The sequence below is a fragment of the Fukomys damarensis genome, unplaced genomic scaffold (genome assembly GCF_012274545.1).
Source record: "Fukomys damarensis isolate Sample0158 unplaced genomic scaffold, DMR_v1.0_HiC HiC_scaffold_21, whole genome shotgun sequence".
Classification (NCBI taxonomy): Eukaryota; Metazoa; Chordata; class Mammalia; order Rodentia; family Bathyergidae; genus Fukomys; species Fukomys damarensis.
In genome coordinates this window covers 10,212,709-10,225,998 of record NW_022900933.1, presented here as the reverse complement: position 1 = coordinate 10,225,998, position 13,290 = coordinate 10,212,709, and the positions used below count along the sequence as shown (strand labels likewise).

Below are 13,290 nucleotides of genomic sequence, written 5' to 3'. Positions count from 1 at the left end.
GAATTATTAAACTAGCATGGTTTTTAGGAATCCCCTGAATTTGCAACTTGTGTCAGAAGTGAGGGCAGTCTTTTGGAGTGCTCCAACTTTGTAGTTGGCTAAATGAGATGAACGCAAATCAACTCAGTGATTGGAACTGCATGATTTTTGCCTCTGTTTTTGCTGACAGTTTGGTGATGTATTGTCCAGGGGTCTTCCCATATAGTCAGATAGAAGGGCAATAAAAACTGACATAGTAAAGGAATGCCTGCTGGGGTCATAGTCCTTATGGAAATCATTCTGGGAACTAAGTAGAGGAGTACATGAAAATAGATGTGTCAATGTCCATTGGAGAAATTCCTTTCAGGGATAGACGTTCACTAGAAGCAAAGAGCAAATACTCAGTGTGGTTGCTCGATTTTGCCACCTGGGCCCATTCAATGAGCAGATTCAGAAGCAACAATGTAAAGGGAGACTGAATCTAGCTATATACTTCTTATACTCTCTGAGGCACAAAATGTTGATTAGAACTGTTACATATGCCAAAGAATTAGAGACTGCAGAAGACTCTGGGGTATATTCCAAAGTGGGGAAGGTCCTTTGTATAACTGGCAAATCAGACTGATTCCAATATCTTCTAAAGGATATCAATGGGTCCTAACATTTTTATCCTCAGTGTAATAATTTGAGAGATAATGGAATAAGCAATTGAAATATCTGTTGCCTTCAGTAGGATAAGTGTGTGAAGGACTTGCTTAGATGCCTTCATGAGTATGTGATCACATTCAAAATAAGGGTAAGAAAGGTAGGTTCTTACTATATAGATTCCGTTGCTTTTTTGGGGGGGAAACATGGGATTGCGGAAGGATACTGGTACAACAACAATATTTTATGAGTATATATTTTTTCTTCTTAGGTCACCTCAGAGTTTTCATTTTCTCTACTTTATATAGTGGTCCTTAGGACCCGTGATATGACTGGGTGCCAGAAGTTACGATTTCTAAGCAAGAAAACTGTAAATGTCTTTAAACATTTGTCAAAATTCCTATGGGTCCAATTTTGCTTTTACCTTAACTGGCCAAAGTAGAGTTGACAGTGAAGGCAGTTAAACTACCAATTAAGTTATGATAGTCCACTAGTTCTTTCCTTTTAACCTTACCCTATAGGAAGACTGAGTGGGAGGCACTTGCTAAATTAATATTACTGGAGGCAGTCTGAACCAGGATAGGGCTGCACCTTAAATCTCTTTGAAAGATGGACTAGTTTGGGTATAAGTGGAGAGGAAGACTATGTTATGCAATGAGGGAAACAGAATATTACATTGGTATCTCAAAAGAGGGTCAGAACAAGAAGCGATATTGCTTCTTGGCACAACTGGGTGTGAAGTCATATGTTGTTGAGGCCACTCCTGGTTTTGGAACCTGACAAGCCTGCAGACCTGAGTGATGATGGATGAGCTAACTGTTAATGTCTAAGGAGGAGTCCAGTAATGTACCAGTATCTCCTCCCCTCTTTCCTCATTATATTCACTTCCATAAGGTAATATGTTGTAATACTGGCATTATTAGTAATATAGTACTGATACTGATGATGGTTAAATGTACGGGAAATTGAGCTGAAATCTCTCAGGAGGTAGTATCAATGGAAAATGATTAGCTTAATGAAGAACTGGGAATTACTTCATCTAACTTTTGTGTTACCCAGTTCTGCACAAAATGTATCATATGGTAGAAATAGTAGGAGATTAAGGTGGAAATTTAGCAAATTACTTCAAAAAAATGAAAATGTATTCAATGACTTTAGTGGATGGATCAGCTGTTTCTCTGAATCTATTTGTACTGCACACTGCCTCCTCTCAATCTGTGCACATTCACAGACAGCATTGCCATACCTGTCACATATGCTATAGTAAATATAGATCCCCAGATTTTTTGGGTAATGTTAGTTGTTTTACTGTAAGAAAGTCTTGGCCAAAGGCTAAGAGTAGCTAGTGTAGTGAAGAATTAACATTACTAAGAGTATGAGAATCCGGCCTTTGTCAGCTACTGAGAGGTAATCTCTAGATCCTCAGAATTTCATGCCTAAAAAGGAATATCTTCCTTTGCCTGGGGGCTTTGGCCATCAGAGGGCCTAACAATGTGATTAGTGTTTGGGATCTTTGGGCTACAATGGTATTGCTTTTGTCTCTGCTAGGTATTAGAGACTAAAGGTGTGAGTTCAGCCTCTGGGAAGAGCTAAGAACTAAAAGTCGGCCACAGTGGCAGTATGTGTAACCAAAAAAGACCCCAGGACAATAACAGCTCAGATGAGTTGCTATGATACTTATACCTTTCATCTCTAATACCTTGCAGGGACAAAACCGTAGGGAGAAGACAATCAAAGGTTCAGATATGGCATTTTTCCTAGATTTTATCATATGTACTTCTTTCCTTGGATTATTCTAATCCGTATCCTTTCCCTGTAATAAACTGTGACTGTAAGTACGACAACTTTTAGTGGGTTCTGTACTAAATTATAGAACCTGAGGGTGAATTTGGGAATCACGTGAATTAGTGTCTTAAGCAAGAGCAATCTAATAGAGTGCTCTTTTTGGAAGGTTCACTTTTTTTTTTTTTGATACTGGGGATTGAACTCAGGACCTTGCGCTTTTGATGAAGGTGGTAACACCACTGAGCTAAATCCCTGGCCCTGGTTAACTCTTAACAGTTGGTTAAATGTACTTAAACTAAACCATATGTATGTCAAGGATGCTTACCTGAGATCCTTTCTTGCTACCTGGTAGGTTAATTATGAGCGTTTTCCCTCTAATTCCACATACAGGCCTGAAAGGAGAAAGTGGATGAATACTAATTTGGCATGGATGTTTGGTTTAAATATATTCCATAAAAAAGGCTAGTCAATTTACTTTATATGCAGACAACTGTTTTGGAATACAACTGTTACAGTAAGAAATTCAGCAACTGCTATGTAAACTGGGCACTCTGGAAGATGGGTAGTGTGGTAGATTAGAAAATTGCACTGAAAATCAAATTAGAATAAAGTAATTACTTGGAGAAATTTCACCACAGTCAACCTTTTTAAAATTTTGTTCCAACTTATCTCATAGAGTACTAAGATTTCAATAAGATAGTACATAAAATGTCTAATATAGAAATGTGTATGTTCAAAAGTTTAATGCACAAACACTCAAGCTGAGTGAGATTTCTACTTGAGCTTCTGTTTCTCAAGAAGCCTAGTTTTAAAGCAAAACAATGTTTTTCACAAATGAATGGAAATGGGAAAGAAGTTAGAGAGCTCAAATGTCAACAGATACATTTATAATCATAGGCACTGTAAGATAGAAAGATCTTCGAAAGACCACTGTTAATTTCTAGTACACATTTAAACAATGGAGACAATATTGGAAGCCTGGAGTTCAGAGTTGAACACCTGAGTTTTCAAATGACAGAATCATGTTCTATCACTAATTGGTTGTATTACTTTGATGTGTTAAGATCATCTCACTTTCACCTTTGCAAACAAAGAGAACATGCGATTTAAAAAATTTTACAATTCAGATTTTTAGCCATGTAATATTTTTATAAGTGTTCTTGTGTTTGAATTTATTCTTTAACCACTTTCACTTTCTGAAATAACCTAAAGCTGTCTTTTGTCTTTTCATTCTGTTTTCAATCTGAAAAAGAAGAATTAATAGCTTTATTTAAAATTTTCCATCTATCTGAAAATGACTGTGGAATTACCCTTTGCCTTTTTTATTGGAATTCATGATTTCATTAACAAATGTAAGGTTTATTTTCTAACCTTTAATCTTAATGATGTTCTTTAAAATCTGCTTTTCTTCCAATAGAATTAAACTACTTTACTTAGGGTCAAGATGGCACTGGGCAAGTCACATAGTTCTTAGTATGTTTCTATTAGAAATTTTACTTGCCTTTCTCAACAAAAGTGCTACACTGTAACTTTTTATCAATTTGATAGCTAATTGATTATAATAAAACCAGAAATATGATTGAAATGTCAACAATTTTAAGGCTCCCTTAAATTTATATGTCAAATCTGGCAATTTATTGTATAAATCTAGAATTTCAACTAAGGGTGCAGTATTCCTTCAGGGAATATAGTGTTATTTATAGCAGAAAATTTGTAAAACTTTTTCTCCTAAGAATTAGAGATATTCCTAAAACAATTATTGCATGTTAGGCTCTCAACATTTCTATGGAGGAGAAAAATAGTTTTCTGTAAAATATGAAAAACAGTTTGATGTCCTGAGAATTGGACTGATAAATTTCTCTGGAATCTTTGTAATTCTACATAGCAAGTTGGTCCCATCTTGCATTTCTGTAGCTTCCTTTCCTACGTATTATGTACATGAGTTTGCCGACAGTGATGTTGATTCTATATCTATTTTGAATTTATCAAATCAGAATTTGCATTTTATTTTCCAACAAAATTATATTTTAAATTCCACCACAATTTTAGTGAAAATTAAAATGCAGCTGATTCTTTTTATTCCAACTTTGATTACCAAGCTCAGACTTATTATATTTCCAATAATATTTCATCTTCTCTGGGTTGAGATCCTAGCAGTAGTGCTAATATAACTGATAGCTATAGTAGCATGACCACTATTTTTCTGTTTGTATATATGTATGTATGTATGTATGTAATATAATGATATGTTTTGTTATACGGCTAGGAGAGACTATATCTCTCTCATTTTTCCCCAGTACTGGGAATGAAACACAGGACCTTGCATTTGCCAGGCAGGCCCAATGCCCCTAAGCTAAATCCCTGGCCCAAGAATTTATCTCTTATTCTTCCTCAATCTCATTGGCCCTTTATTTTGCCTAAAAATTAAACCAGTCATTTTTGTTTATAAATTATCTGATCTTTAAAATTATTTTTGAGATGGGCTTTTTCTTTTCTAGAATGTTCACAGTGATTGAAACAAAAAGGTACTTTACCTCTATATAAAAAAGTATTTTTATAAGCAATATCATATTTAACAATTAAAAAATCTAAAAGAACCATGTACTTAGCATATACCAATGTATTATTGGATACACACAACCTAAATCCTTAAGAAGTTTATAAATAATATAAAACAGTAAAGTATATAAACAGATAATGACAACATAAAATAGTCATGATCTCAATTGGTATAAAGAATCATAAGTTTAAACTAAAAGTACATTTCTAGTTGAAGGTATGAGATAAAGATTTCATGGGAAAAGAATGCATATGTGTGTGTGTGTGTGAGAGAGAGAGAAATAAAACTATAGCACAGGAAAAAAAAGCACCAAGTACATTTTGAGTATAGCAACTCTTTCACCTGGCAAAAGCACACTACTTATGTAGGAGTAATATGAAATAAGTAGTATCAGAGGAAAATCATTACAGTCTGATAGATCAGTATTTTTCAATGTGTGGACTGAGCACTAGCATCATATACATCACATAGGAATGTATAATTGCAAAAATATTCCACATTGTCATTACCCCCTCCTTTCTGCAGCTAATCTACTGATTTAAACATAGAATTTTCAGCTTAATTTTAAAAAATAAAATGTTTTGAAAAAGAGAAACAGTACAATTATCCATCTTAAGAAACTCCATCTTATTTTTTCATATGTAAATATACATTATCATTACTTAATTTTTTAAATTTATTAATTTTTCCTCATTGAGTTTATTGGTACATTTTAGGTATACAGTACAGTTACATTCATTATTGGGATCCTGTACCTTTACATGACAGGTCTTGGTTCTCATTTTTTCCCCTTGTCCCTTCCCTCCCTTCACCCCCTCCTCCCCTCCCCATTTACAAACATTTCATTTCATTTTTTTCATTTTCTCCTATTTTTTTCTTTTCCCTTATTACCTTTTCCCTACCCTTCCCACTTTCCCTATACTGTTAGCCCTTTTCTTCCTATTTCACATTGTCAATTATCTTATTAGGAGCTTATGTTTTTGTTTTTTTTTTCTTTTGGTTTTTTGAGACACGGTCTCACTATGCAGTTGAGACTAACCTGGAACTCACTACGTAGCCCAGGCTGGTCTCGAACTCACAGCGATCCTCCTGCCTCAGCCTCCTGAGTGCTGGGGTTACAGGTATGCACCACTATGCCTGGCTCTCATTAGGATCTTATGTACTATTATAGTTTATTCACACCAGAGAAATTTGATATTTACACATGTGTGACTTATTTATTTCATTTAGGAGTATATCTTCAATATGTATCCATTTTCCTATGAATGAATCTAATTTCTCATTCTCTACCATTACTTTAAATAGATATTACTTGCCTTTTAGTTTGGATTTTTAGATTTTTCTAGTATAGAAGATAAAAATAACATTTTTGTCAGCCTTACTGTTAGGATACCAAACACATCAAATGAAAATATGAGACACATTTGCTTGAATTTCTATTCATAGGAATAAGATATGGATTTATATGTATTTCCTTTGAAAGATTTTTTAGCTTTTTAAAGCCTATCATAAATTGCATATGCAATCATTACATTCAAAACTAAATTGTAATGTAAAAGCAGTTTAAAAATGAAAATAAAGAAAATTTAAAAATCAGGTCAACTAAATTAGTGCATAAAGTTGAATAACAGGTTTACTTGATAGCAATTTCCTAATAAATTCATATAGCAGAGATCTATAAAGGGGGAAAAATGTAAGTAATAAGCACAAAACTTTGAACCTATTTGCAGGTTAAATGTGGGATAATGTAACTTGTTTTATTATTTAAAACATCCCCTAAAATATGTAGTTACTAGGATGAATTTACTAATTCATTTTAAAATTAATAAGTATTTAGCATGGGCACAATAGTGTTTTGGGCTATAATAGTGAGTTAAATAGTCTTACCCCCAGGAGATTTAGATTTAATGAAAAATAATGTATTAACACAAGTATGCTACAGGTACATTATGTAAAAATGCTACTGGAAAGATAGGAAGGACATTTTAGTCTTAGTTGAGAGACAGTGGGGCTGATTAAGGAAAGCTTCTAAAAGCAAGGAAAGTATAGGCCCGGGGATTTAGCTCAGTGGTTCTGTCACCTGACTGGCAAGGACAAGGTCCTGGGTCCAATTGCTGGTACTAAAAAAAAAAAAAAAAAAAAAAAAAAGCAAAGAAACTTAATCAGTTACTTGAAAAACTAGTAAGTACATGGCATGTTTAGGACATAGACGCTTCCAAGAGAGCATGGTGTGTGTCATAACAAAGAGTAGTTGGAGATGGTGTTAAAAAAGATAGCAGAAACAAATTTTATGGGAAAGTAATGTTAGAAATTTTAGTTTTTATCTATAACTTTTTCCCATAGAGGAAAATCAAACTCTATTAAAGAGTTCTGAGCAGAAGAATAACATAGCTGTGTTTCAAGAGATATTTTTGGCTACACCATGGAAAACTAACCAGACAGAAGCAAAAACGCAAGAAAAATCAGTTAAGAGAACGTCGACATGACCTAAGGGGTGAATAAGAGTGGTTACAAAGGTGATGAAGAAAAAGCACTTATAGTTAAGTGCATTCTGAACTACATAAAACATAATGTAACACCATTTAATTCTAAAATATATTTTGGACATTTTAATGTATACAGAGTATTTTAAAATGAGATATATTTGGATGAAAACTAATCCTTGATTTATAAGTTTAATATTATATGATAAACTTGATCACAATAGGAATTGATATATAAAATATGAAAAATACTGCTTCTCTTAAAATAAATTTTTATTTATTAAATACAGAAAATTTGTAACATGTAAAAGAACAACAAAACCCCACTGATATGTCTATCTTTTAGGCGAAGAAGCAGACCATTACTAATATCCTCAGAGACTACTGACTTGTCTTGATCTCAAGTTTTCTTTCCCAGATAACTACAATCTTGAATTTTAAAACTATCATTTGGGAATGGAACAAGAAATACAGGGCAGAAGGAAGTAGAGGAGGAAAAGGAACACAAAAAAAAGAATTGAAAGAAAAAATGGAAACAGTTTTGGCAAATGGGAGGAAAACCAAGAGATGGAAGGAGCAGGAAGGGCTGGGAGAGACAGGGGACCAAAAAGAAGCTATGACGTGTTATGTACATTTATCAACTCCTTAAGTACATGACAAATGTAATCCTTAAGTACTATAAACATATACTGATAAGGAAAAACTGTACAATTCAATAGTATTTTAAAAATATACACAAAATTGTGCAATTATCAGCAGAATTTTGAAGCTCTTTAACCAGTTCCCATCCCGCCGCAAAATCCCTTACCCATTAATAATCCTTCTACTTTTTCTCTCAACTTTCAACCCCAAGCAACTACTTTCTAACTTTATAGATTTGCATATTTTGGAAATTTAATAAAAATAGAATCAGCATATGTGACTTTTTTTACTTTTTTTCCCTTTTAAAATAGGGTGATTTCAAGGTTCATCCATGTAGAATATATATGTTCCTTGCTTATTTTTAAAAAGTCTGATTTTGTTTTGCTTTTAGAGACAGGATCTTGTCCATGTTGCCTAGGCTGGTTATAAACTTGTGGGTTTAATCTCTCTTCCTCAGTTTCCCAAGTCATTGGGGCTACAGGTGTATGTTGATTCAAAAATATTTTTGCACATGGATTTATTTAAACAAAGTCATACTGTATATATTCTTACACAACCTGTATACTCATTTGACACTGTGCATGTGAGATTCTTCCCTAGGGACGTGTGGATGTGTGGCTCATATTAATTGCTGTATTATTCCACCGCATGACTGTCACACATTTTACCTATCCATTATCTCAATGTACATTTTTTGTTTCCATCTGTTGTAATTATAAACAATGTAGTTATTAACATTTTAAAATTTGTCCTGGTATAGATGTATGAGACTTCCTCTCAGGTAGTTTTCTTCAAATTGAATGTTGTAATCAATTAATAAGATGGTGGTATGGTTTGAATATATCCCCCTAAAACCATGTATTAGAAACTTAAACCCAAGGCAACAGCATTGGGATGTGAGAACAAAGGGGAGGGTTTTGAGGTCATGAGGGGTCTACTCTCCTGAAAGGATGAAAAATGCTGATTTTAAAAGGGCTTAATGCTGTGAGGTCAGTCTCTGGCTCTCTCTCATCCATACTGTCTTGCCCTTCCACCTTCTGCTACAGAATGACACAGAAGAAGAATCTTACCTGACCTAAGTGCCTTCCTGGATTTCTAAACCTTCAGAACTACTACAGAAGATAAATCTCCATAATATATAAATTGGCAGTGTTAGCAGGACAGAAAGACCCAATAAAGGTAGTAAATTTTTTTTTTTTTTTTTTTTTGAGATAGGGTCTCACTATGTAGTTGAGAATGACCTGGAATTCACTATGTAGCCCAGGCTGGTCTTGAACTCACAGTGATCCTCCTGCCTCAGCCTCCCAAGAGATGGGATTACAGGTATGCGCCACCACACCCAGCTATCTTTGTTACTACTTTAAGAAACTACAGAAAATATTAGAATGCTTTATTTGCAGTTAGAAGAATACTTCATAAACTCTTGTGTTTTTTACATATATGTATGGTATATATTAAATATTTATATACATATACAGACAAAAACGTGTATATATGTGTGTGTGTGTGTGTATATATATATATATATATATGCGTGTGTGTGTAGTATTACATTATAAGTTCTACCATGACTTATGTTAAAAAAGGTTGAAAGTTAGGGTATACAGATAGAAATGGAGTTTATGAGTAATAAAAGTAGATATGCAGCCTTACTACATAAAAACAAATAATTTTCTTCAGTATTTGTATCCATTTACATTCCTACCAGCACTGTTGCTATCCGTTCTAACAATGCTTGATATTATTAAAATAATTTTATAAAAAATGACTTTTGGTTGAATAAAGAATAGGTAAGAGATAAAGCAACTACAATAAAATGTTAATAATAAAATGTAGGTAATATGTGTAAGAGTATTCATTAAAATTTTTCAATTCAGAATGTTTAAACTTTTCTCATAAAATGTTGAGTATAGCTGCTTATTTAATCATAATTTTAAGCTTAAATTTAAATAACTTATTGTTTATTTATGCACTGGTTTATTATTTTTGTTCTGCTGCTAGTGTACTGCCATGTGTTTGTGTAGGATACCCAAGAAGCAACTTTAAGAGGGTAGTTTTAAGACTCTTTTGCATAACACCCAATACAATATCATAATCATTTAATGAATGCATTTTTATGAAACAAAGCAATCTCAGAAAACTACGCTAAAATATTACTTTTACATCATGAAATGAAGAAAAAGTCCTACAAATTACTCCCTTAAAAATACATTTTGAATGCCAGGAGGATATTTGATATATTCTAATCTTTTATCCAAATCTTCAATTCTTCTATTAGTTATAAAATGCTACTGATTTTTAATAAATTTCTGCATAGATAATCTAGAAATTCTGCTTTTTCATTTTTAATACTTGTCATTTATTTATTTTGAATATAGTTAATTGTAATAGAATGTCTTATTTCTAACTTTAAAGAAAATATTTTAATGATCACTATTAACTGTATTAGCTTGATCAAATTAAGGAAGTTCCTTTCTAATCCTAGCTTGCTATATTTTCAAATACTTTTTATAAATCAGTTGAGATTTTTTTTCTTAACCTGTTAATATGGTGACTGATGTTAATCAGTTACCTAACAGTTATCTTTGTATCCTTGAAATAAATCTGTCTTGATTTTCATGTACCTTTTTTGGTATGTCAGTATTTTTTCAGGTTTTTATATCTATGTTTACAACAGTTACTAGTCTATATTTCCCTTTTTATTATCTTTTTTAATGGTTCACTCACAATTTGAATTGGGAACTATTTCCTTTTCTATCATTCTTAGGAAAAGTTTATGTAAGATTGAATCGCTTTTTCCCTGAAAGTTCATAAAATGTAACTTTACAATTAATTGAACTTAGTGCTTTAAAGAAAAAACAAAACAAAACTTCATTTTTTGGAATAGTTTTAGATTTATACAAGAATGGAGAACAGTATGGAGAGCTCCCATAAGCCCCACACTATTTCCTCTATATTTTTTAACAATTCATCTTAATTGGTACATCTTTTAAAATTTATGAACCAGTACTGATACAGTTTATCTATATTTCCTTAGTTTTTATTTAATCCTCTTTTCTGTTCCAAGAAGCAGATCAGTTTGTTAAATTTCATTTAGCTGTCATGCCTCCCTAATGCGTCTCTTGGCAGTGAAAGTTTCTCAGACTTTCTTTGCTTTTGAAGATCTTGACAGATTTGAGGAGTCTGGTCAGCTTTTTTGCAAGAGTGCTTTTGATAAATATTTTCTAATGCTAGTCTTACAGAATTTCTGAAGGAAGACTGTAGAAGTACCATTTCCACTATATCATATCAAAGGTATATACTAGCTACATGATTGATAAATGCTAACACTAATCTCCATCACTTAGCTGAAGTGTTTGTCAGGTCTCTTCACAGTAGATACTCTTCTCCATTTGGGACCCTGGAAAACTGTACTTTTTGGAATGAAGAGATTGTGTGTAGTCTATATGGCTAAGGAGTAGGTAGTTGTGTGTCTCTTCCTTAAGGGTGAAACATTTCCATAAATTGTTTGGAAACACTCAAGGGAGATTTGTCTCTTCTCTACATACTCACTTTCAAAAATTTATATTAGCATGGACTCATAGATACTTACTTTGGTCTATAATAAATATTACTTTATTTTGTTGCTCTGTAAGTTGTCTCCTATGTTTCTTTGGCATATACTCACAAATGTGTGCTACTATTATTTATCAACAAATGTACTTATGTGTAATTGGCCTTTGGTCTTATAGACTCCACCAAGGGTAAAGTTATTAAAGTTAGTACTCAATTGTTCCACCTGCTCCACTGGGTTTATTTTGTAATGCATTTAGATTTTGTTAGAATCTACCTTCCTTCTTGGTTCTATATGCATATATTTAGTATGCTTTCTGATCTGAAGTTCTGAGTTTTGACAGATATCTAATGTCACATTTCTGTTTCTAAGTATTATACTGAATAGTGTTACTGCTTTAAAATATCTGTGGTCCATACATCTCCCTCTTTCACAAAAGCTCAGGCAACAAATGATTATTTGATTGTCCTTATTGTTTTATTTTTCTCAAACTATTATAAAAGTTGAGTCATACAATATGTATCTTTTCTGGACTGGCTTTTTTCTAACAATGTGCATTTCAGAATCTTCTTTTTTGGGAATGATAATTCATTTTTTATTACTGAAAAGTGTTCTGTTGTATGGCTGTTACCACAGTTTGCTTAACCATTTACCTATCAAAATATATCTTGGTTGATTCCAGTTTTTTGGCAATAGTAAATAAAACTGTTGTAAAACATTTGCATGCAGATTTTTGTATAGACATGAATTCTCAAATTCTTGGATTTTGTATTAAAGTCATTTTTCAGATATATAAAGAACCAGAAGGCATATAAAAATGATGTAGAATTTCTATCAGGATTGAATTGGAATTTATATAACATTCTATAGTGAATAATATACATTTAAACCCAATGTTCATGGCAAAGTCACAAGAAAGATTGTATCTTGGATCAGGTTTAAAAAAATTGTGTTGGCATGGGAAAGAGGGAGTAAAAATGATCAAGATGTGATATACGTATGTACCAACTTCCCAAGATGGACATAATTATTATGTACTAAAAACATATACTAGTAAAAAATTTTAAAAGATCATTTTACTTTCTGACCATAATGGAATCAAGTAAGTAGTCAGAAACAGAAAGAAAACAGAAAAATTCTCATACAATTGAAAACTAAACAACAATTATCTGAATAATTAATGGATCAAAGAGGTAAGCTCAAAAGAAATTTTAAAAAATGAAAAGCAAAAGCAGTACAGCAAATTTATGAGTGGTACCTAAAGCAGTGCTTCTCATGTTTGTATTAGCAAAGTCTCAAATAAATAATATAAATTCCGTCTTCAACAGTGTAGATACATATAGAGCAAAAATAAACATACCAACCAGGTTTATACATAATGAAGTTTTTATGAAATCAATTAAATTTAAGACAGAAAAATAAGAGAAAAATCAATGAAACAAGAACCTGGTTCTTTAATAAAAACCAACAATATATAGTGTAAGACTGAAAAAATACAGAAATTACTAATATTAAGTGTGAAACAGAAATTTTAATAAAGAAGACAAAAAACTGGTAAAGGAATATGAGGAAAAATTCTACACACAAGAATTAGACAATGCAGGTGAAATGAGGAAATTTTTAAAGAGCCAAAAATATTACCC

General features: G+C 32.5%; 1 protein-coding gene across 7 annotated transcripts in view; it reads right to left on the bottom strand.

Moving 5' to 3' along the window:
* The window catches only part of Gphn (gephyrin), a 559,105-nt gene that overhangs the window by 266,644 nt on the left and 279,171 nt on the right, over nt 1–13,290 (bottom strand). For all 7 annotated transcript variants that reach the window (XM_033766935.1, XM_033766936.1, XM_033766937.1 and 4 more), the window contains exon 6: nt 2,735–2,801. In XM_033766935.1, the coding sequence (XP_033622826.1) occupies nt 2,735–2,801 (67 nt within the window). The remainder of the gene's footprint in view (nt 1–2,734; nt 2,802–13,290) is intronic.